This window comes from Mesocricetus auratus, unplaced genomic scaffold (assembly GCF_017639785.1).
Source record: "Mesocricetus auratus isolate SY011 unplaced genomic scaffold, BCM_Maur_2.0 Super-Scaffold_100029, whole genome shotgun sequence".
Taxonomy (NCBI): domain Eukaryota; kingdom Metazoa; phylum Chordata; class Mammalia; order Rodentia; family Cricetidae; genus Mesocricetus; species Mesocricetus auratus.
In genome coordinates, this window is record NW_024429210.1 from 12200999 (window position 1) to 12224545 (window position 23547).

Genomic DNA, 23547 nt, shown 5'->3' on the forward strand with positions numbered 1-23547 from the left:
GTAACTCTATCACTGAGGCAGGGGAGAGGGGTGGAGATAAAATAATCCCCAGTGCTCCATGGCCAGCTACTGTGTTCCGTGAGCTCTGGACTCAGTAATAGACCCATTCTCAAAAAACCCACCAGCCTCCACAAGAACACCCACACATGTGCATACACATACTACACATATACATGTGCACACATACACAATCATGCATTCATACAAGCATACATACATATGCACACAAAAAATTTTAATCAGTGTTATCTTAAACAACAAGAAAATGAATTTGTATATGATACTGAAAACAAAGAAACAATGTTTAACTCTAGCAAACAGCTTTTGATTACTCTTTAGTCCGCCAAAGTAAGAATTAGATAAACTATAAACCCACAGATAATGTGTTCACATACAGAGATGGAGAGATATATACACAAAGTATGCATCATACATAATAGTTCATGTCAGATATTAAAGAGCTCACACCAGAATTTAATTCTTCCTCCTAGTTAAATTAGCATCCTATCTATACCCTGCCAACTTTAAACAGTGTCCTCACACACCAGTGTAACGATTCATAAGAACTCATGGAATGAAGGTACTGCTCAGAGAGCCAGAGGTTTGCAGATAGCAAAAGAACCCAACAGGAAGAGAAATGACAGCAAAGTCACTTCTGTCAAACTCATTTCCAGTGGCCAATTTTGTCAAGAGGTTGATAACCTAAACCAAGATTAATAATTAAATGACCTGGGGCCACAATAAAAGAGGTCACACCACCACCACCACCATCTCCAAATTCACTATTGCCTCTTTATGTGACAATCAAGCGGTGACAAGAAGTACCTCAAGGATACTGTTCTCTCAGTTAAACAGAAGTCATTCTGTTTGCAGTTTCTGCCCAAGTCTTAGTACCACCACACTCTCAGAGTCAGGTACTGAATGGACCCTCTTGGACCCAGTTATCACAATTCAGAGCAAAGGCACAGACAGCACTTTAAAATGTCAATAAAGGAAGAAAGCCCAGAACTTTGCTCTACAGAATCCAGTCTCTGGTCAAAGGTCATGTCCTGCATCTGCTTGTGGACTAGACCTGCAAAACAGATGGACTTCTTTTACACTCACCCTGTGGCCTGTCAGGCACATAGCCTGTGAGCATGAGCGGGGAACACAGGAGATGCTTCTCTACCCCTGAGCCGCAGAAATAATTGGCCCTCCTTTGGAAAGCAAACCCTAGATCCCCACTGTCCTATTCCAGCAACATACCGTGGCTCTCCTGGAGGCCATCCTGCCTCTGCCTTCTTTCTAGTCATTTGCAAGTCCGTTTATTTTTTCATGTGTTTTACCTGAGAGTCAAGAACAGTTCTGAAAATACTGATCTTAAAATACTGCTCCTTAAATTGTAATGTATATATCATGGATTTTGTTAAAATGTAGATTGTAATTTGGTGGATCTGGTTCCAGGTATGTAAATGCCTGAGTCTCAGGAAAATTTCTAAGCAGCAAGGTTCTAAAATGCAGTGGCACCTAGGTACACAAATCACCAGACCAAAAAGCACAGTCCTAATGGAATACTATTTTTCTTTGCACAGTTTAACCTGTCTTCTCTAATTTACACCACACCTTCTTATCCTCTCCACATCTATAATTCCTCATGCATGCCACTTGCTTTTTTTAAATAAATAAACTTATTTACTTTACAACCTGGCCGCAGTTTCCCCTCTCTCCTCCTCTCCCAGTCCCTCCACCCCTCATTCCTTTCCCCGCTCTGCTCCCACACCCCAATCCACCCCATGAGTATCAACAAAACATGGCATATCAAGTTGCAATATGACTAAGCACCTCCCCGTGGATTAAGGCTGGGCTAGGTGATCCAGTATGATTAGTAGGGTCCCAAAAGCTACTAAAAGGGTCAAAGACAGGCATGTTCCCATCATTAGGAGTTCCACAAGAGAGCCAAGCTATACAACTCTAATACACACAGAGAGAGCGCCCAAGTCAGTCCCATGAAGGCTCCCTGGTTGTCGGCTCAGTCTCTGTGAGCTCCCATGAGCCCAGGTGAGTTGATTCTGAGTTTTCTTGGTGCCACTTGATTTTATTCATCTGATCAGCATCTTTAGATTTCCCTCCTCTACTTCTTCTTCTTCCATAACTCCAAAGTAATATCCAAAATCATCTAAGTAGGATGGGATGCAGCTGCGTAGAGAGCACTTTTTACCATGCACAAGGCCCAGGGCTTAATCCCTAGCACTGCAAAAGTAAATAATAAAAAAAATGTAAACACCGCTGATAAAATGCTCTCACCGTGTGTTGAAGTCTCTCTTTATACATTTCAAACTGATTTTAAATTCAGTACACATGTAAAATAATTTGAGTTCTGGCAAGTATTTAAATGAAGAATGAAAAAAGAATAGAAAAAAGGAAAAAGACCACCATAGGATTAGGATATGAGTTTAGAAATTGGGCCTGATTTGTATTTTCACAAGGATTCCAAGAAGAGTAAGACAAATGGAATGTTAACGGAAAATGATTACATTCAATTTTTATATAATGAAAATACTTAGAAGTTCTACTAAAGGGTCCACTTACAAATGAAATCCCTATCCAGCACGTGGGTCTGCTAGTCCACTGGCACTGTCACCTCCTTATATTTTTACTGAAGACTTGCTTTTACTTATGGGTACCAATGCTTGCGGGAATTTCTGGGCGCCACCTGAGCATTTGGAGCCTGTGAAGGTCAGGAGAAGGCGGTGGATCCCTGCAGCTGGAGTTACAGCTGGTGAGCAGCCAGGTGGGTGCTGGGAACCAGACCAGCATCCTCTGCAGCAAGAGCAGCCAGTGCTATGAGCCACTGGGCCATCTCCCAGCCACCAAACTGTGCTTTTAAATGGAAGCAAGAAAGGCTTCACGGTATGGTACTCTACATCGGAACACTAGAGAGCATTCAAATGCTTCTCGTATGAAGTCCATATCTAATCATAGACTTATCTAACGACTAGATCCCGAATGGCCATAACTAGATGCAATCAAGTTGCCTATTCAACTAATATAGTTGGATTTTCACTGGAGTTTTTGCCTTAAGATGTGCTGACAATGGCTTGAATGTCGCTCAAGGTTAGAACGTAAAAGGTGCTACTACAGATTGTAAGAAAGAAACTGATTTTTTTTCTTTGTCAGTAGAGGTTTCTAGAACAAGATGGCCTCAACTTCAGGGTGACCCTCCTGCTCTGGCTTCCGTGGTGACTGGATTACAGATGTAAGCCACCATGCCCCATGAGAAGCTGATTTTGTTTGTTTGGTTGGTTTGCTGAAACAGAGTATCATGAAGCCCCACCCAGACCTCCAATTGGCTCTGTATTAGAGGCTGCCCTGAGCTCATCCTCCTGCCTCAACCTTCTAAGACTTAAGATTCTAGGTATGTACTACCAAACCCAGAAAGAAACTGATTTTAACAGAAAAAAAACGACATCAATATTCTATGCAGTTAAGAAATGGGATTCATGGGAACCCCAAACAACCCAGGCTGTTGTTTGTTCTCCACTAAGGAAAGGCAAGCCCTATTGCTGAAAATAACACCTACACCACTCACTGAACAGAGGAGTAGAGCTGGTGCCTACCAGTCTTCACCTATAACAGCTAAAAATGTTGGTGCTGAAAGGTATTTTGCACACTAACACAAGAGAAATATAAACACCAACCCAGCTACAAGCCCTTTCATCTACAATGGAGGCCTGCCTGCAAGACACGCTTGGGCATTGGAGGCACAGAGCTTGGGGAGTGACCAACGAGTGTGTGATTTAATTCCAGGCCCACTCCATGAGATGGAACCCACACCCAACACTGCTTAGGTACCAAGAACCTGAATCTAAGTAGCCTGGGACCTAGGGGACAATCAAATACTAGCAGTCTACTAAAGGAATGTGGTAATAAAACGGCCCCTAACTACACTCTGCTATACCTTGCACAGTCTGCTATACCTGCTGTGCCTTGCACAGTCATCATGAGAAAAGCCTCCTCCTGTTTTAGTCAGGAACAAATACAGAGGTGTACAAGACAATACACAGTCAATGACAGACTTAAGGAACCTTCAACCATAAAGAGGATGTCTCCTTCAAATCTGTCCCCTCAGGGCTCAGGGAACCCAGCTGAAGAGGAAGCAGAGAGTAATAGCCAGAGGGGATGGAAACCAAGGAAACAAGGCCGTCTAAGCACAGCAGGAACTAAGTTCATTTAAACTAGGGAGAATGAAGCAAGTTTGAACAGAGCCTGCAGAGATCTGCAATAGATATGGTCCCATAGCTGAGAAGAATAAAAATACAAAAGCCCGTATCCCTAACCCAGAAGCTACGGCCAATAGATAATGGCCTGCAAATGCAAGATTTCTCCAAAGAGAGAGCTGGGAAAACAAACAACTCCTAAGGGTCGGCTTCAGCCCAGCGGTAGTGGGCAACAGAAAACGACCCATGGCACCTTAAGAGGGTCCTTGTCTCATAATGTCACATCAGGGCTTTTGGGTTTTGATTTGGGTTTTTGGGGGGTTTTGTTTTGTTTTATTTTTACCATTTTTTTCTTTTTTACTATTCAGGTTGTACATATATATTATGGCTTTTGATTTTGTGTTTTTATGAGATTCCTGAATGTGTCAACAAGTGTTTCTGCATCTGTATCTGTTTCTTGTGCCTTTTCTTGGGATCTCTTCCTCTTGTTTGTTTTGTCCTATTCCGAGTGTTTGCTCTTGTTTTATCTTATCATATTTTATTATTAACCCTTAGACGCCTCCAGATGGGAGGAGGGGTGAGAGGAATTGGGGAGGGAAACCATAATCAGAGCATACAGTATGGGGGAAAGCAGCTATAATAAAAGACAATAAAAAGAAATGAGATTAAAGTCAAGTGTGGGGGCTCACACCTACAGCCCCAGAACTAACAGGCAGAAGCTGAGGAGTCTGTGTGAGTTTGAAGCCAGCCTGGTCTTACAAGGAATCAAATTAGATTCAAAGTTGTGGTTCCCAGGCTACTATCAAGTTAAGAATCAGACACCTTCGGGCCAACTTCCTTCATAGTGGAGTCTTTTAAATCAGAAGCCTAGTGTCAATCTAGACTTCTTTCACCACTCCTTCCTGCCTGTTCCTCAACTGAAAGAGCCACCAAGTCCCATCATTTTTTTCTAAGTGCTCTTCCAGTCAGTCTCTCCGTACCGTCTGCCCCAGCTAACTAGTCACCCACCCTTTTGTCACCTTACCTGCTGCAACAGCTGTCCTTATCAGTCACCCACCCTCCTCCATCTAGGGTCCTTACTCCACCCACAGCCCCGTTTCTCCATCTCAAAACTTCCTGTCACTGGCACTCTAAAGCCCAAGCTATTTATAACATGACTTTCTATGATTTGTCCTTCTAGGCTTTCAAATGCCTCCCACACTGTAATCCCTCAGGTTTGAATTCATATCCCAAACTGGCCTCAAACTTGGAATCTTCCTGCTTCAGCCTCCACCATAATTACTGGCATGCCCCAGTCCACCCAGCCCTCATACTATGCTTAAAGCCTCATGATGTCAAACCTACTACTTGAATTCCCAGCGTGCACCCTGCTATAAGTTGTCTAAATGCAGCGAATCTCTAATGTTCTTTGCTTCTGCCTTTCTGGCTTGCTGTACAATTACTGTGCTTTTCTGAGACGAAGCCTGCAGTTGGAGAGATGGCTCAGTCAGTGTAGCGCTTGTGCGCAAGCATGAGAACCTGAATTCGCTCCCCAGCGCCCATGTAAAAAGCCAGGCGCAGTGGCATGTTTATGACAGTGGTGCTGGGGAGGTGGAGACAGACGGTCCCTAAGGCTTACTGGCTAGCCAGACTATCCGAGTAAAACTAAGCAAAACAAATTAACTAAAATAAAACTCAGCTTAGAGCCCAGGAAAGCAGCTAAAGACACCACCCCTTACCCTTACTAGTAGTAGTCTTGTTTCCTACTCTGTGAACTCTATAGATAACCCTGACATTCAATGGGCATTACTATGCCCTTGACACTGTTCTATGCATTTTACAGAATCGAATGATTTAATCTTCTATGAAGTGGTTCCATTACTATTGTGCACATGGGAACTGAATTACAAAGAAGTATCATCCCTAGGAGATGGAAACAGATGAAAATTCCTAGTGTATATATCCATGTGTATATTCCCATCACTGGACCTATCACAAAGAATTTACTTTTATCAGTGTCTTTACTCTGTCCTGAAAGCTGAGGGCAGGGAGGATGCCATCTGTCTCTAAATCAACAGTGCCTGGTAGAAACTGGCTAGACGCGGCATGTATTTCTTGGACTGATTGTTAAATGATGCTCCAAACAAACTCAAGACAAAGCTAAAGATGCTAGGATGAGAAAGCTATTTACTCCATCAGAGCAAAGGGTGTCAGGGAGAACTTATCACCAACATGAGGTCACAGCCCTTGATGAAATGGACTTATTTTGTGGTAATAGTGCTTAATCGCTATAATAAATCAAAACTCAAAGGACCATTTGCTTAAGATTAACTTTTCTCCCCTCACTAATTCTTGCTTCTTATCATCCACAGCAATGAAAGAAAGCCCTAAATTTACTCTGCTCAAATGGGAAGAGGCAAATCAGAGACCACTGCTACTAATTGCTTCCTTAAATCCTGCCAAGAAATGTATCCCACTCAGCGATTAAAAGAAAATGCAGTTGCCTGACTAAGCATTTCACAAAAGAGTTTCTAAGGTTGTGTAGACTGGCATTCCATCATTCAAATACTGAAAAGTGCTCTAAATATAAATGAAAAAGTAAGAACAAAATACAATCGCCAGTCTATAGAATATAAACTTTTATATTAAAATGTTACATTAACACACAGGCATAACAATTTAAGTTGTAAAAATAGTTACTCTTACACTGATGATAAATGACCCTAAGACCCAAATTAGTGCACTCAGGTGTGTTCTCAGTTGCAGTCCTCTGAGATACTCTGAAACAGAGCGATTAAAATCCACAGGGACAGTGCCAGCAGCAACAGTACACACACAGTACTTGTTAAGAGTCCTCTGCTCCCTGCCCAGCTTCTAAATACTTGTGTACCACTGGAAAAGGGAAATCTGCTACCAAGACACCCCAAGTTCAAGCGACAAAGTGTTTAGGCAGCAAGACATCAATCTCTGTCCCTAGCACGTCTTACCATTTCTTTGTACATTCAACCATCAGCTCCTGGTAGGAGGCCACAAACTGGAACTTGGACGCATGTTTTCCCACACGCTGCAGCCTCTTCCAAACTGAAGCCATGGTGACAGGTCAACAGACGGGAACCGTTCTGGGTTAACCACACAGCAGCCTTAATGAAGCAGAGGGTTCGAAGTGCAGGAGCTTTGCATGTATGTTTGTACTTTCAAAAAAAGAAAACCAAACTAAAACTTGAAATGATGCTTGGAGTCCATACGTCTTCTCCCTGTTTCCACAGGGTAAATCCTATCTTGGATGAATGGCACAGTCAAGAACAGTTGCTACACATGACGCGGTGAGTGAGAGGAGGTTCCCTCATGGAGACATCGCCACTCCACCTCAGGGGCTATAAGACGTGTATTCTGGAGAACTGAAAAGCAAAACACAGACAAAAAGAGAAAGAGCATGAGGACAGAAGCCAGGAGAAGTGTTAGATAAGACGGCAACAACCTCTGTTATCGGCATGTTTTTCAAACAATGAAACAAAACACCAGCCTCAAAAGCCAGTAACATCAAGGATGCAAGATACCAGGGAAGAAACGACAAATTATACCGAAGGCAGGCGATATTACCAGGTTGTCAGCACCAACAATCGAGAGACACCAGCCCCTCCGGGCCCTGCCTTCCCTCCCTAGCTAGCTAGCATCACAGAAGGGAGAACAGGGCGGGAAAGTCGGGGATGCTGATTAATGCCCACCACCAGTCAGAGGGAGGAGTGGAGGATTTTTACATGAACTTTATTTTTCAGTCGATAATTAACAGCCTCGAGTCTCAGAATGTGTGCTTAGAACAAACTGGGGTGCAGGGAGAAACGCTGGTTCGGTAGGAGAGGGAAATGGATGGAGAACTAGGAGTGGAGGGAAATCTCATGGCAGAGGGAGGGCAAGGTCCCAGCTCCAGGCCACTTCGCTTCCCCTTCACCTTGGCTGCCAGGAGGAGGGGAATGGAAACTCCTGCCTGGGCTTGAAGCAATGACCAGCCGGGCCAGCGGACAGCGCGGGGCGCGGTGCCTCCCTCCCCCCATCAGGAGCAGCCGGCCCAAGCCTCGTCTCCTCACGCACCGAGTGCAGACCCTGCCTCTCTCCGCAAGACAGGCGTTGCCAGCCGCGGCCCCTGTCACCCCAACGTTGCCGTTAGACCCCCCAAGCCCGGTCCCCCGAGCCCCGGCCCCCTCCAAGCCCTCCTCACACCTCTAATCCCGCTGTCCCTTCCTCAGAGCCGCTCCTCCGTCGCCGCCGCAGCAGCCGCTGCCACCGAGTCCTCCATCCCCGCCGGAGCCGCGTGGAACGGCGAAGCCCGGCGCGGCGCTCGCGGGAGCCGGGGTCTGCAGCCTCCCGGGCGGACGACGCCCGCGCCCCCTCCCCGGCGCGGCGCCCTGCGACCGTCCCCCGTCCCCCGCCCTCCCCCGAGCCAGCCCTGCCTCGGCCGCCGCTCAGCGCCCGGAGCCCCCTCCCCCGCCTTCCTGGGCCGCCACCACCACCATTACCTCCCCCGCCGCACCTCTCACACTAACCCTACCCACGGCGGCTCAACCTCTGTCCGCACCGCCGCCATTGGCCGAGCCTGAGCGAGTCCCCGCCTCCCAGGAGGGCGGGCCTTCGGGAGGGAGGGGCACTTCATTGGCAGATTCTCGTGCCGGTCACACGGGCTCCACCCCTTAGCCCCGGAGGGTTTTTTTTTTTTTTTCCCTGAGGTGGAACCCTCCGGGTCTACCCTCCTTTTAAAAAAAAAAAAATGGAAATCACGAAGCACGAAGGACGAGCCCGCCCATTCCCTTGAGTGGTTGAGAGAGGGCCGCGGGAGGCGTGAGCAGTGTTTACGGGGCACTGGAAAATGATTGCGGAAGGGGGCTGTCCGTCAAAGGGCCGGGGCTGCCGGGCGGGGCTTCTGGCCCCTGCTCTAGGAGCGGAGCTCGGTCTGGTTCTAGCCGCTGCTGGGTACCCTGAGGCGCGGTGGTTCTTCTCCGGCCCTCCTCCCATCCCCACCCAGGGACCTGGGCGCTCCTCTCCTGCGTCACTGGCGGCCAGCGATTTTGCACAGCCAGCCTCCTTATTTCACTGGACTCTTCCCGAGTTTTCCTTGACCTTGCCAGGCCCCACGCCCCAGGTCCAAGGAGGTCCACAGTCAGATTTCACTGAGCTGGACGTAAAATGTTTACAGGACAGTGTCTTCTCTGCGTCTGGCATTCCCGTGCTCGTTGGCGGTCTCGTTATCCTCCCGCATGAGCTGTGGGTGGATCTGGGAGTGGCTGACTAACTGAAAAGGATGGCTGAAGGCGAGGGAGAGGACGGCGAGAGCTACGCTGTGTGGCCCTGTTGAGTAAAGTCTCTGGCAGCTCAGGAAGGCCCGGAACTCGGTTGTAGCCCAGGGCTGGTCTTGAACTCTGACCCTTCTGCCCCTGCTGTGCCGCCAGAGAGCTGGGACTACAGGAGTGCACCGGCCCAAACAGATTTTTGTTTGTTGCTTTTTTTTTTAAGATAGTATCTGGCTATGTATCGAACTCAGGATCGCCCTGCTGAGACTGCAGGGATTTCAGGTGTGCAGTACCAGTGATCTAAGGTGTGAAGCACCCCAGCTTATAAGATCCTTTTTGAGGGTGTGAAAGCTGTATATAGACACTTTCTCAAGGGGCAGGAAATTCCCTATCCCAAAACACAAAGATTTGTTTTCAGTCTTAGGTGTTTCACAAACCTCTGGTATAGAAAAAGAACTCAGAATAAATTTGTAGCTTTGGGGGACTAAACAGTAAAGTCAAATTAAGAAACTGAGAAGGCAGCGAGGGATGTGGTTCCAAGGGAAAATGGTTGCCTAGGGGTGTGAGAGAGACCGGGGAGAGACAGGAGATAGGAGATGGAAGAGGGCAGGGAAAGAAGACAGGGAGAAAGGAGGGAGAGAGGAAGGGATGGGGAGAGGAGAGGAACTGAGGAGGGATGGTCAAAAATTTTCAAAAAATGCTCAACAAGGAATGAGCAAATTGGAAATGAGATGAAAACAGGCAAAGTGTTCATTGTTTTCAGGCACATTCCTAATCTAAAGAAGGCAAGTTTTTAAAAGTGACTTGGGGCGCTAGGAAGGACTCTTTGAAGAAGGGGAAAGTAGGATGTTATGAGAACATCTGTATAGAATGGGGATCAAGAGAAAGGTCAGGTAATGCAAATTCGGAAGAAATGGAAAGACAGGAGCCTTGAACTCAGTATCTAATTCTATTTCCACTTCCAGGAAAAGAAAGTGATCTGATAATACCACAAAAAAATGTACATTTTATAGGAAATGGTATAGTTATCGCTTGCTTTGTCTTAATTCTAAAATGTAAAAATAAAACGATGTGTTCGTACCTTATATACACGTAGAGTTCTCAGCTGTCTTTTTTAGGTTTCTTTCTACAGCCGGTATTTTGTTGTTAATTGTGAGACAGGGTCTTTCTGTATGGCCTAGCTGACCTGGAGCTCTTTATGTAGACCAGGGTGGCCTCCAACTCACAGAGATCTGGCTGCCTCTGTTTCCCCAGTGCTGGGATTTAAGGTGTGCACCACTATGCCCAGCCTAGTATTTTTCTTGAATGTAAACCTATGTTTCTTTCTGGCCACCTAGGCAGCTGTGGAAAGAGTTAAAACATCTACAGAACAAGGGAAGAAGTTAAGAGTAGACCTTGACGTTGTTCTGCCAGTGAGCTCAAGTGCTCGAGGCTGTCTGCTGACAACTGTGAGGAGCCCCATTGGACAGAGACATCAAGACCCTGGAGATCTGGAGTTTGCAGCTTCTCCCCACAATGCTTTTAAAAATAACCTGTCTAGCAACTACATTGATCGAGGAACTTTAAATATAGACTATTCTAAGACTGTTGGGTGTGCTTAGCCTATAATTAAGCACCAACTAAGTATTGATCATATTAAATACTATCAATAGTACATCAAAGTTATGGTTTCTATTCCCAAAGAATTTTCAGAAAGAGATCTTCAGTACGTATGCAAGATAAATTACTTAGCCTTTCTGAGATGGAATCTCCTAGCCTGTAAAACCAGGAAACATACCCAGCTTTCTAGGGTGTGGAGAAGATGGGCATGAATATAAAGTGCCTGTCACAAAATAAGTAGCCAAGTGACAATTTATAGTGAACGTTGTTATATGTAATGCCAAACTTAAACAAGAGACAAGCAAACCATTCTCAAGTACACTTGAGCAAACAACTACGTGGTGTGGCACGTCTCTACCTGGAAAGCTAAGGGCTTGCAGGCAGTACATTTAACATCATTCCTCCCACATTAACTCAGTGGATACAAATGCATACCAATAATGTTGGTGGGTTTGTGACTGTGATAATTACTTAGTATTTACTTCCCTCCAATCCTCATGACTACCCTTCCTGCCATATGAGCTGGGCTCTCTTGGCAGGCTGCAAGTTACTTCTTCTTGAAGGTTCTGCCTGTCACCATGGTGACACCCTGATGACTGTCCTCCTTTCAGGATTCCTGCCATGTTTCCCATACACCTGTTCTAGTCCCCACTCCACCCTGTCCCCTCCCCCCCCCGTTTATGGGAGCCTTGATTGATAAATTAAGCACTGTCCCAGGCTTAATTTGCATTGTAATAGACCTTGGGATACTGGCTGCAAATTTTTGGTTTTACTGAACAGAAGAGTCTACACTTTTTTAAAATTAAATGTTGCCTGTAAGTACTAGCAAGCATAAAATGCAATAGGTGGGAAACACCACCCACAAATCTTAAATCTTCTTTGAGATAGAAGGTTAGAAAAGAAGCAAATCATTTTCAGTGGACCAGCTTTTCTCATCAGAAACCCCCAAAATGAGGATTCTCAGTTAGGAATTGCAGCCTAGGCTTGCTTTATTGTTATCTTTCCTGGTGACAGAAATCTTATATTTGGGTTCACAGTTTTTGCAGTAAAAATTGTAAGTGGTATTATTTCAGGATTTAACCACTAGTGGAGTTTGTGCCTTAGTCTTATAAAATAAGTTTACTCCAGGTAAGAACACTACAGGTGTTTCATTGGTTTTTTTCCAGTTACTGTATCAGTTATGCTATACACAAAAATATCACTGCAATTTCATTATAGCAAACTAATGCTTTTACATTTTTAACCAATGGTTTTTATGTTTTTTCTACATATTTCCTTTTACCCTGTGGCATTCTTCAATATCTCACCCCAAGCTGACCTTATCATTACATCTCTTCATTTCCACTCCATGAAAGCTGGCCTTTGCTCATTGTTTCAGGGAAGAAATCGAATGTAGAAATAACGGGATCCTTACTGCCTTGAGATCCTAAAGACCTAGTCTTTGGAGAATAGTGAAATAGAATCTAGGTGGAGAGTTGCATTGCTTCACACAATAGCCTCTAGTCACAAGTACCTAAGCACTATGTGATGAGTTGAAATTGATGTGTTAAAATATAAAATACACAGTTGTTAAAGAATCACTATGTATAAGAGAATATAGCATTACCTTATTAACTATTTTACATTGATTACACTTTGACATTATCATATTTTGGATACACTGAGTTAACCATTACAAGTAATTTCACCTGTTCCTTCTCTTTTTTATTCTGGCTGCTACAAAACAGTGTAAGTTTTTTATTGTTTTGCAGTGCTGGAGATTGAATCCGGGACCTCGCATGTGCTAGACAAGCACTACCACTAAAGCCCAGCCCCCATTCCCAGAGTGCCTTTCCACACGTGTCCTGCGCTATATTGCTAGAGGGCAGTACTGGTATGGATAACAGCAAAACCTATTTTCACTAAGATGAAAATAGATATCCTGGCTGGAAGAGAAAGAAAGTTGGAGAAAATAAAAGAGCCTAGCTGTCAGTACTATACATAGCTGTTAACTGGCAGGTAGCTACCATAATGGACAGTGTGCAAACTTATAAAGAGCCAGTGAGGTTCAGGACAATTCAACACAATTCCCACTTCCCTAAAAAGGTACCCAAGGATTTAGGGAGACACCACACAAGGAGCCTTGATGATAACCCATGAAGAACTCAGGAACAGCCAGAGATTAGATGCTTTTTGTTTATTTGTTTGGTTGGTTGGTTTTTTTGTTTGTTTGTTTGTTTGTTTGTTTTGTATTTATGAGACAGGGTTTCTCTGTATTGTTTTGGAGGCTGTCGGTCCAGCCTGGCCTTGAACTCACAGAGATCCGCCTGCCTCTGCCTCCCGAGTGCTGGGAAAGGCATGCACCACCACTGCCCGGCCAGAGATTAGATGCTTTTAAAGAAAGATGTAAGTAAAAAAAAAAATCTCAACAGAAGTCAGCATGGTGAACGGCAGGCCAAAACTGAGTGTTTCATCTCCTGTCCTTGACACCCAGATGCCCTATAAACCCTCTTGGTTGTAGAAGTCTCGGACATACAGACTAAGATTGAGGATTTACCACGCCCTTTGCCACTGGAACTTGAAATTGAGGTCTGGTAGCATAATGGAAAACTAATATATGTATTATAAAAGAATATATTATATGTATGGTCATTCTAAATAATACTTAAAACTTGATCTTTTTAAAGGTCACTCTTCCCTCACATACTATTTCAAATTCTTAGATTGATGTGAAAACATAGAAAAACTGCATTAGTAAGTCAGCATTCCAGTGAGGTACACTGGCATGTACCAGCAAACCCAAAGCTTGGGAGGCAGACTGTAATGTGAGATACTATATGAGGGATGGGCATTAAAATATTCTGTTTTTAAAGCCTAGCGATACAGTATACACTTTTGTGAAATTGTTTTATCCAGGCTGTCCAAGGAGAAATCTGTAAAGTTAATCATAAGGAAGGTTTGCCCATTAGCTTGTGATGGCACTATGTCTAGAAACTAGATGCTAAATCTCACCAATTTTTATGTAGTCCAGGCTAGCCCCAAACCCAGAATTCTCATGCCTCTGCCCCTTGAGTTCTGACATTAACCTGGGCCTGGCTGATAGATGCAAGAGAGCACCCTCAATAGCCTTTAAATTCAGGCAAATACAGAAGCTTCCCTACAGACATCGCCCACCAATGATTCGGCATGGCCGGTTACTATTTTTGAGTAGCATACTGAATGATTAGGCACCTTAGAAATCTTCAAGACTATGTTACAGGCAATGATATTAAAATGTAGAGATTGGGGCTAAAGAGATGGCTTACCACTTAAGAACAGTGGCTACTCTTCTAGCGGACCCATGTTCAATTCCCAGAATCAACATGGTGGCTCAAAACCTTCTGTAATTCTAGTTCCGGGGGATCTAACATACTCTTGAGTACAGGCAAGCATGTAATATATAGACATACATGGGAGCAAAACACTTCTTTTCTTAGTTAGGGTTTCTATTGCTGTGAAGAGACACCATGACCACAGCAACTCTTATAAAGAAACATCTAACTGGGACTGGTTTACAGTTTCAGAGGTTTAGTCCATTATAATCGCGGCAGGACGCATGGTAGCGTGGCAAGCAGACATCGTGCTGGAAAGGTAGCAGGAAGAGAGAGTGACAATGGGCCCGGTTTGAGTATCAGAGACCTCAGAGCCCAACCAGTGACATGTTTCCTACAAGCTCACACCTAATAATGCCACTCCCTATGGGCCTGTGGAGGCCATTTTCATTCAAAGCAGCACGCTCCACTCCTGGCCCCACTGGCTTGCAGCCACATCAAAATCCACCTCCAAAGGTCCCCATAGCCTATCACGGTATCCATACCGCTTTAAAGTCCAAAGTTTGAAGTCTCTTTTGGGTTTCATGCAATCTCTTAAATATAATCCCCTGTAAAATAAAATAAAATAAAAAAGCATATAACTTAAATATACAATGGCAAGGGATGTACATTACTAATGAGGAAACACTGGACCAAAGCAAGATGGAAAACCAGCGGGGCAAACTCCAAACGCGGTATCTCCATGCGTGGTGTCAAAACTCTTCTCTCCAGGCCTGGTGTCAAGACGCTCTTCAGGTCTCCAACTCCTTTCGGCTTTGTTGACTGCAGCACACTTCTCTCTCTTGGGATGTTTCCACTCCCTGTGAGCAGCTCTCCTCAGCAGGTATCCCATGACTCTGGCATCTCCAACATCTTGAGGTCTCTAAGGCAATGCAGGCTTCACCTTCATAGCTTCACACAATGACCTCTCTAGGTCTCCATGCAGGGACACACCCCTGACACATGCCTGGACTCAATGGCTTTCATTCCGTGGAGGGAGATTCTATAACCTCTTTCTCTGTTCTTGACTCTAAAGCCAAAGCCACATGGCCAAAGCAACCAAATTCTGCTTTTTGCTGGGTTTGGAAGATGGCATCCCTCATTCAGCCACATCTTCACCAGCTTTTTGGTTCTGATGGTTTCCTTCATTGTCTAAGCTTGGATGTCCTGGAACTCACTCTGCAGACCCGGTTGGCCTCAAACAGAGGTCTGCCTGCCTCTGCTTCCTGAGTGCTGGGATTAAAGGTGTGCACCACCACACCTGGTCTTTAATTCCTTTTCACAAATTGGAAGTGAAACTGAGTGTGGCCTTGATCTGAGGTCACAGCTCCCTCTATTCCACTTAGCATTGGGCCTTTCTTTGATCTGTCTACAGTTTCTGGTGCTCTTTTTCTCCTTGAACTGTACATTTTGTAACTTTCCTTGCTCAGCCTGCTCCTTTTCATTATAAATCTGCACCCACAAATAACCAAGCAGCACAGTCCGATACTAGGTTGTTTTGAAATTTCCTGTGTCTAAACTGCTAATTCACAGCTCTTCAATATAGCCTCAAGCAGATTTTTTTTTTACAAGGATAGAAAGCAGCAACATTTTTCACCAAAATATCACAAAAACGGTCTCTAGGCTATACACTAATATCCTTCTCCTCTGAAACCTCTGGGCCCAGACACTCACAGTGCAAATCACCCTCGGCACTATTGTCTTCCATGATCCTACAAGTATGGCCCATTACTCCCTACTTAAAGAATTCAACTGCTTATCTTGTCCAAAATCCCAAAGTGTTCCATATTCTTCCAAACAAAAATATGGTCAGGCCTGTCACAGCAATACCTCAGCCCCTGGTACCAACTTTTGTCTTAGTTAATGTTTTTATTGTTGTAAAGGAACACTATGACCACAGCAACTCTTATAAAATAAAGCATTTAATTGGCGCACCTTAAATTCAAAGGTTTAGGCAGGCAGCAGAAAGAGAAAGGCAATGGGCCAGGCCTTTGCATTTGAAACCTCAAAGGCCACCCCTAAGTGACATACTTCTTTCAACAAGGTCACGTTTCATAATAGTGCTACTCCCTGTGAGCCTATGGTGACCATTTTCATTCAGACCACCACACTCATAAACAAAATTTTAAAATATTTTTATGTAGATATTCACAATACTAATAGTACAGCTAAGGCATTAATCAAAGTAGATGACAGTCACAAGCAATTGTGCCATTACCCATGAATTTAGAGATCAATAGATCTATACCGTGCTCTCAGTTTGAGTCTTCAAATTACTGGAGATAATTTCATGGCAGTAATGTCCCATTCCACAGTGCTGAATAAGTCAAGGTGAGTGCAGCTATTCTAGATGATTTGTACATTGTAAGTAAGTGGTCAGTTCCTGGGATGATCGCATCAAAGGTTTGAATTGGAATTGGTAGTTTTTTCCAGGAAAGATTTTACACAATTCAGTGAATTCACAGTCCTATAAAATTAGCAGAAATTCTTGACCATGGCTTATTGCTCATTTCTCCTGAAGTGTCTTTGACTAGTAAACTGACCTTAACTTCATTTCTCCTGTGCTTTCAATAGTAATAAAAGGTTCTAGATAGCTAGATACACAAAATAATTCTGAGATGTTTTATTTAGTATGAACAAAACAATATACCTTCTGATATTAAAAAGATAAGACAGGCACAGAAAATAAATCTCAGAGAGCCATGAAAACACATCCTGTCCCACAGCGTGGTGCTGAATGAAAGCACCTCTGTACCACACAGAACAAAGAACAGGACGCTGTGACAACACAGAGCCTTCCCAGACCCAGAAGCTTGAGCGAAAGGAGAAAAAGCAGCCCCATTGCCAAAGCTTGTCACATAGGAGTAGACTGGCTAGAACCCAGCCCTCAGGCTGGGCCAACGTGTACAGTTTGGTAATCTCCTGGTCAGGGTAACAGGGGTACAAATTCCAGGCCAAAGGCAGTAATAGTGGCGCCAGAGAGAGCCACAGAATCATTCTAGAACTTTTTTTTAATGAGAGCCTCCGGGTATTTCTTTATATTCCTTTGCAACTTTGGGGCACTATTTTTAAATATCCCCAACCGTAGTACATCTTGGTCTCTTTTTCCAAGAAATTTTTATATAATGAAGTTTTTGTACAATGATTCAATCTTCTAAAACAAATAAGTCCTGATCTTTAGTATTATGACTATTATATTCTATCTCTGAAATAAGCTAGTCTATTTTTAAAATTATTTACTTCTTTCCATGTATGTGTATGTATAAGATGTACGTGTTTGTGTGAATATTTGCATGTGTGGGGTGTGCAGGTGTGTACACAGGCCCAGGGCTGCTGACAGGAATCATCTTCCGTGGCTCTTACATCTTATTCTTTGAGGCAGTGTCAGAGTCTCTTACCCAAACACAGAACTTGTCAGATGGTGAGTCTAGTTAGCCAACATTACTTATCTCCATTTTCCAAGGCTAAATTACGGACAGGCTGCCATGCCCACCAGGCAATTACCTAGGATCTGTGAATCTGGACTCTGGTCCTCTTGCTTGATAAACACTTTAAAAGCTGAGCTGCCTCCCCAGCCCACACACTTAGTTTCTTCTAGAATATAGTACTGTTTTGAGCCACATCTATTGAGAAAACCCTTAAAACAATTATCAGGCATTATTTGTGTCCCATATCTTATTTAAAAAATATGTAAGTTCAGGAGACACAACTCAGCAGTTACAAGCACTGTCTGATCTTGCAGAGGATGAAGGATCAGTTCCCAGCACGGTGGCTCACGATCACCTGTAGCTCCAGTTCCAGAAAACCTTCTGTCCTCCACAAGCACTGGCATGCGTGTATATAGCACACATGCAGACACACACGCACAGATACACACACAGACACACCCACACCCCCCCCAAATAAATAAATACCAGCTGTGTGCCTTTTTTCTAGTAACTAACCTGCTTCAGTGTACAAAAGGAGGTGTCTCTTTCTTTGACACTTGCTAAATATATACATATGTGAGGGAGGTAATAACTTGGTCATATTTGAAATATTTGCATGTTCCTGGAAGAATGAAAACTAGAACAGGGGCCGTATTATTAACTGTTCAATTCTTTGTGCTCTTTAACACACTTCCTAGCTAGCCACAGTTGCCTATGCCTATCATGAGGAACAAGCTTCTATGTGTATTCTCCAGCAAAAAAAAGTGACTTACAGAAGAATGATTAGCCAAAAGGGCAGTTGCCGGTGACAGACCAAGCAGCATCTCTCCTTGTGCCTGTCCTGCTAAGACATAAACAATGGCTGTGGTTCGGGCATGCAGAAACCTTGCTTTGCGTACACTTTGTGGTGACCAGGCATGTTATTTGATTCTTAACACTTTTCCCAACGGGTCATCTGCTTTGTCTTACTCATAGTATCTGACTGTCAGCTGACCTTGGGAGATTTAAATCAACACAAGAACTTATATCAGGCTCTGCTGGAAGAAGTGTGTCTTAGTGACTGTTCCTATATCTGTGAAGAGACACCGTGACCACCAACAGCTCTTATAAAGGAAAACAGTTAGTTGGGGCTGGCTCACAGGTTCAGAGGTTGAGTCCATTATCATCGTGGCAGGAAGCATGGTGGTGCGCAGGTAGGCGTGGTACTGGAGAGGAACCAAGAGTTCTACTTCTGCATTGGTAGACAGCAGGAAGAGAGAGACACTGGGCCTGGCTTGAGCTTCTGAAACTTCAAATCCCAAATCGACACACTTTCTCTAACAAAGCCACACCTCCTAGGAGTGCCACTCCCTATGGGGGACATTTTCTTTCAAACCACCACAGGGTTTAACTTTGAATGGCAGATTTCAAAGTTGTTTTGGAATATCCTAAGACGCTTGGACTTTTCTTGTTGATGTTCTTGAATGAAAACTGCATTTATTTACTAATAAATATTAGTGGATAATTAGTAAGCTTGAGTCATTGTACAAAGTACCAAGAATGCAACACATCAAAGGAGACAAAAAAAAAAAAACAACAAAAAACAAAAATCCAACTGCCCTGCCCTCCTGAAACTCACAATCCTTATCAATTAGAAATGATTCAAATGTTTGCTCTAAAAAATCCAAGTTGATAAGCGGGTACTATGCTTTGTTTCACAGTGACAGGAAGCATGAGAAAATGTTATTATAAATGACAGCACTTTGGGGACTATTGTTCATAAGTCACTCACTCAATGAAATCCAATGTGTGATTGTACTTTGTAGTCTTTCCTTTGTGGCTGTTTATGCAGCAACCCGTTATAGACATCACAATATACGCAGATTCACAGTCCATATTTGAACTGGAGTCCTGTTTATGCCTATTTGAATTGTTATATTACATTACTGTTTTGTTATCAATTTTGTGTTTCATTAAATATTTTATCAATATTGACACTATTTATTAAAATAATGGTTATAATAAAACACTACTCTAGCTATAAGAAACACAAATCATCATGGGCCCAAACCAAATTACCTTGTCTGAAAGAGATGACACACAACCTTTGACCAAATGTTAACCAAAACAACCAAATTAACACATATCCTTGTGTTCACATGCAACCTTTAAAAATGTAACAGGTTTTAACTATGTGTGGTGGCACATATCTGTAATTTCAGAATTTGGGAGTTCGAGACAAGGACATCAGGAGTTCAAGTAATCCTTAACTATACAACAAGTTCAAGGCCACTGTATTAATTACGTTTCTATTGCTGTGATAAGATACCATGACCAAGGCATCTTATAAAAGACTTTAACTGGGCTTATAGTACCAGAGGGTTAGAGTCTATGATGGTGGACTGAGGCAGGAGGCAGGCAGCTGCTGCAGAGCTCAGAGCTCACATCTTGATATTCAAGTGGGAGGTAGACACGGGAATTGCCCTGAATGTTTTCCAACTTCAAGCCCATCCCCAGTGACACACCTCCTCCAACAAAGCTATACTTGCAATCCTTCCCAAATGGTCCCACCAGCTAGGGAGCAAGTGTTCAAACCTATGAGCCTTTGGGGGCCTTCTTATTCAAACCAGCCTGGGATATCTAAAACCTTATAAAAAATACTAAAAGGCAAACATACTCCATTCCAGTTGGCTCATAAGCTTTTGTTGTTGTTGTTGTTGTTGTTTGTTTTTTTGTTTTTTGCTTTAGTGAAACAAAAACAGCTACTGATGTTTTGAGGTTCAATGAAAGAAAAATTTCTTGGGGTGCATAAGAAATCAGCTTTGAAGTACTGCTCCGGTACGAATCCGAGCAGAGCCATTTCTCATGATCATGAAGTTCTCTTTGACATCAAGAAAAGGGAATTACATGACAAAGAAGGCAGTTAAGGAGGCCAGAGAAGCAGATGACTCTGGCTCTCCCACTGACCTTTGCTATGTCCTTTGGGAAAGGAGGATGCAGAAAGCAAGGAGAGGTAAATATTGTGTGTATCATCTCTTTGGATATTTGTACGATGGCACAATGAGGAACTTGGTTCTGCAAGAGAATGGGACTCAGGACAAGTGTGCAGGCCAAGGTGTTAAGAGACCAGCAGTAGAGTACTCTAACAACGGTGTGTTAGAAAGGGGTGGTGCAGCAGATTCAGTCTGTGTGCATGGAGTGCTAGGGCCATGCTCAACAGATCGGTTCTAATATAATAGATATAAAAGCTCCATGAAAGGAAGATGGTCCAAGTTCATATTGACAAAGACATGAAAGATGGCTGGAGCATAACATTCTATAATGAAGGAGGATAAGGATCAAGACTGGAGTGGGAAAATGCTATCATTTTATTAGATCTGGACAGTGATGTTTTACTCAATGGGAAGATCTATCTTTATATGTGAATGAACTTCCAAACAGGGATTTTTCACTTTGAGAACCTTTCATTCACATGAGACTGTTACCCTTGGGAGATTAGGCACGTGTGTTCAGTGAAGGTGTGCCGATTGCTCTCTACCATATGACAAGGAACACCTAATTGTAGATCTTAAGGTAAACTTTCCTGAAAATGGCTTTCAATAAACTCTCTGCTGAAATAGGAAACCCTTCTAGGAGGTCAAATGGCTCATGTAGAACTGATGGACTTTGAGCCCCATCAGGAAAGATGGAGATGTACAGAAGAGCTACAGACATCATCCTATCACCCCAGAGACGGTGATCAATGTTGACCTCTTAATGTGGCCAGTGAATAGCATCTGGTGTTTTCTGTCAGGTTTTCAGTGCTGGAAACTGAACCTAGAGCCTTGCACATAGCTGGCAGACACTCTATACTGTGAGTGTTTTCTCAGACACGGTCTCCCTGAGGTGAGCGGACTGGTCTTGAACTCTGTTGAATGTGTTCGTACACGGCCTTCTGCCCATCTCTTCCTCCAATGGTTGCAGGTGGGGGTTGTGGCCCCTGTGGTTGCTCTTCCTCCAGGTACACACAGGGCCTGTGGCAATATGGCAGCAATATGGCAGCATCAGAAACTCGTGGTTCTATGACAACAAGATCTGAACATCCCAACACAGAAGCAGAAGAAAATGGCCTTCAAAAGAATTTATGAAGATTATAAGAGACCCTTAAAAGGGAAATGATAATTTTCCTTAAAGAAATAGAGGAAAAGACAAACAGAAAATTGGAAGAAACCAGTAAATCCCTTAAAGAAGACCAAGAAAAAGCAATCAAACAGGTGAAGGAAACAGTTCAAGACTTGAAAACTGAAATAGAAGCAATTAAGAAAACACAAACTGAGGGATCCTGGAAATGGAAAATCTGGGTAAACAAACAGGAACTCCAGATGCAAGCAGAACCGACAGAATGCAAGAGAGGAAAGGAGCTGAAGATACAATACAGGAAATAGATTCATTGGTCAAAGAAAATGTTAAAAGATACAATACAGGAAATAGATTCATTGGTCAAAGAAAACGTTAAAGCCAACTAAGTCATAACACAAAAACGTCCAGGAAATCTGGGACAACATGAAAAGACCAAACCTAAGAATAGCAGGAACTGAAGAAGGAGAAAAATTACAGCTCCAAAGACAGAAAATATATTCAATAAAATTATAGAAGAAACCTTTCCCAGCTTAAAGAAGGATGTACCTATGAAGGTACAAGAAGCTTACAGAACACCAAATAGACTGGACCACAAAAAAAAGTCCCCTTGTCATATAAAAATCAAAACACTAAACATACAGAATAAAGAAAGAATATTAAGAGCTGCAAAAGGAAAAGGCCAAGTAACATAATAAGGACAGACCTGTGAGAATTACACCCAACTTCTCAATAGAAACACTAAAAGCCCGAAGGTCCTGGACAAACATTCTGTAGACACTAAGAGACCACGGATACCAGCCCAGACTACTATGTCCAGCAAATCTTCAATCACCATAGATGAAGAAAACAAGATATTTCATGACACAACCTGATTTAAACAATATCTATCAGCAAATCCAGCCCTACAGAAAGTACTAGAAGGAAAACTCCAACCCAAGGAAGTTAGCTGAAACCACAAAAACACAGGCAATGGATAACCTCAAAGACTGACATTAAATCAGAGTAAAGGGTTGGGAAAAAATTTTCCAGTCAAACAGACCTAAGAAACAAGCTGGTGTAGCTACTCTAATATCTAAGAAAATAGACTTCAAACTAAAATCAATCAAAAAAGATAAAGGGCATTTCATATTCATCACAGGAAAAATCCATCAAATAAAGTCTCAGTTACGAACATCTGCGCCCCAAGTACAAGGGCACCTGCATTTGTAAAAGAAACATTACTAAAGCTTAAATCACACATCAAACCCCACACACTAGTAGTAGAAGACGTTAACACCCCACTCTCACCACTGGACAGGTCAGACAGACAGAAACTTAACAGAGAAATAAGGGAACTAACAGAGGTTATGACTCAAGTGGGCTTAGCAGACATTTATAGAACATTCCACCCAAACACAAAATAATATACCTTTTTCTCAGCACCCCATGGGACCTTCTCTAAAATTGACCATACTCAGTAACAAAGCAAACCTCAACAAATACAAACACAACAGAATAACCCCCTGTATCTTCTCAGATCATCGTAGCTTAAAGTTAGAATTCAGCAACAACACTAATTGCAGAAACCCTACAAACTCATGGAAATTGAACAGTGATCAACCGAATCATCACTAGATCAATGAATAAATAATGAAAT

The 23547-nt window shown here is 43.2% G+C and overlaps 1 protein-coding gene across 10 annotated transcripts in view; it reads right to left on the minus strand.

Moving 5' to 3' along the window:
* Ehbp1 (EH domain binding protein 1) overlaps positions 1-8563 on the minus strand; it is a 275065-nt gene extending 266502 nt beyond the window's left edge. For 9 of the 10 annotated variants that reach the window (XM_040733240.1, XM_005070382.4, XM_005070380.4 and 6 more), the window contains exons 1-2: positions 8394-8561; positions 7163-7573 (exon numbers count right to left, since the gene is read on the minus strand). In XM_040733240.1, the coding sequence (XP_040589174.1) occupies positions 7163-7266 (104 nt within the window). In that variant the 5' untranslated portion in view covers positions 7267-7573; positions 8394-8561. Of the gene's footprint in view, positions 1-7162; positions 7574-8393 lie in introns of all 10 variants that reach the window. The other variant, XM_040733241.1, reaches the window with a different exon arrangement.
* Between the last annotated feature and the right edge of the window lie 14984 nt (positions 8564-23547).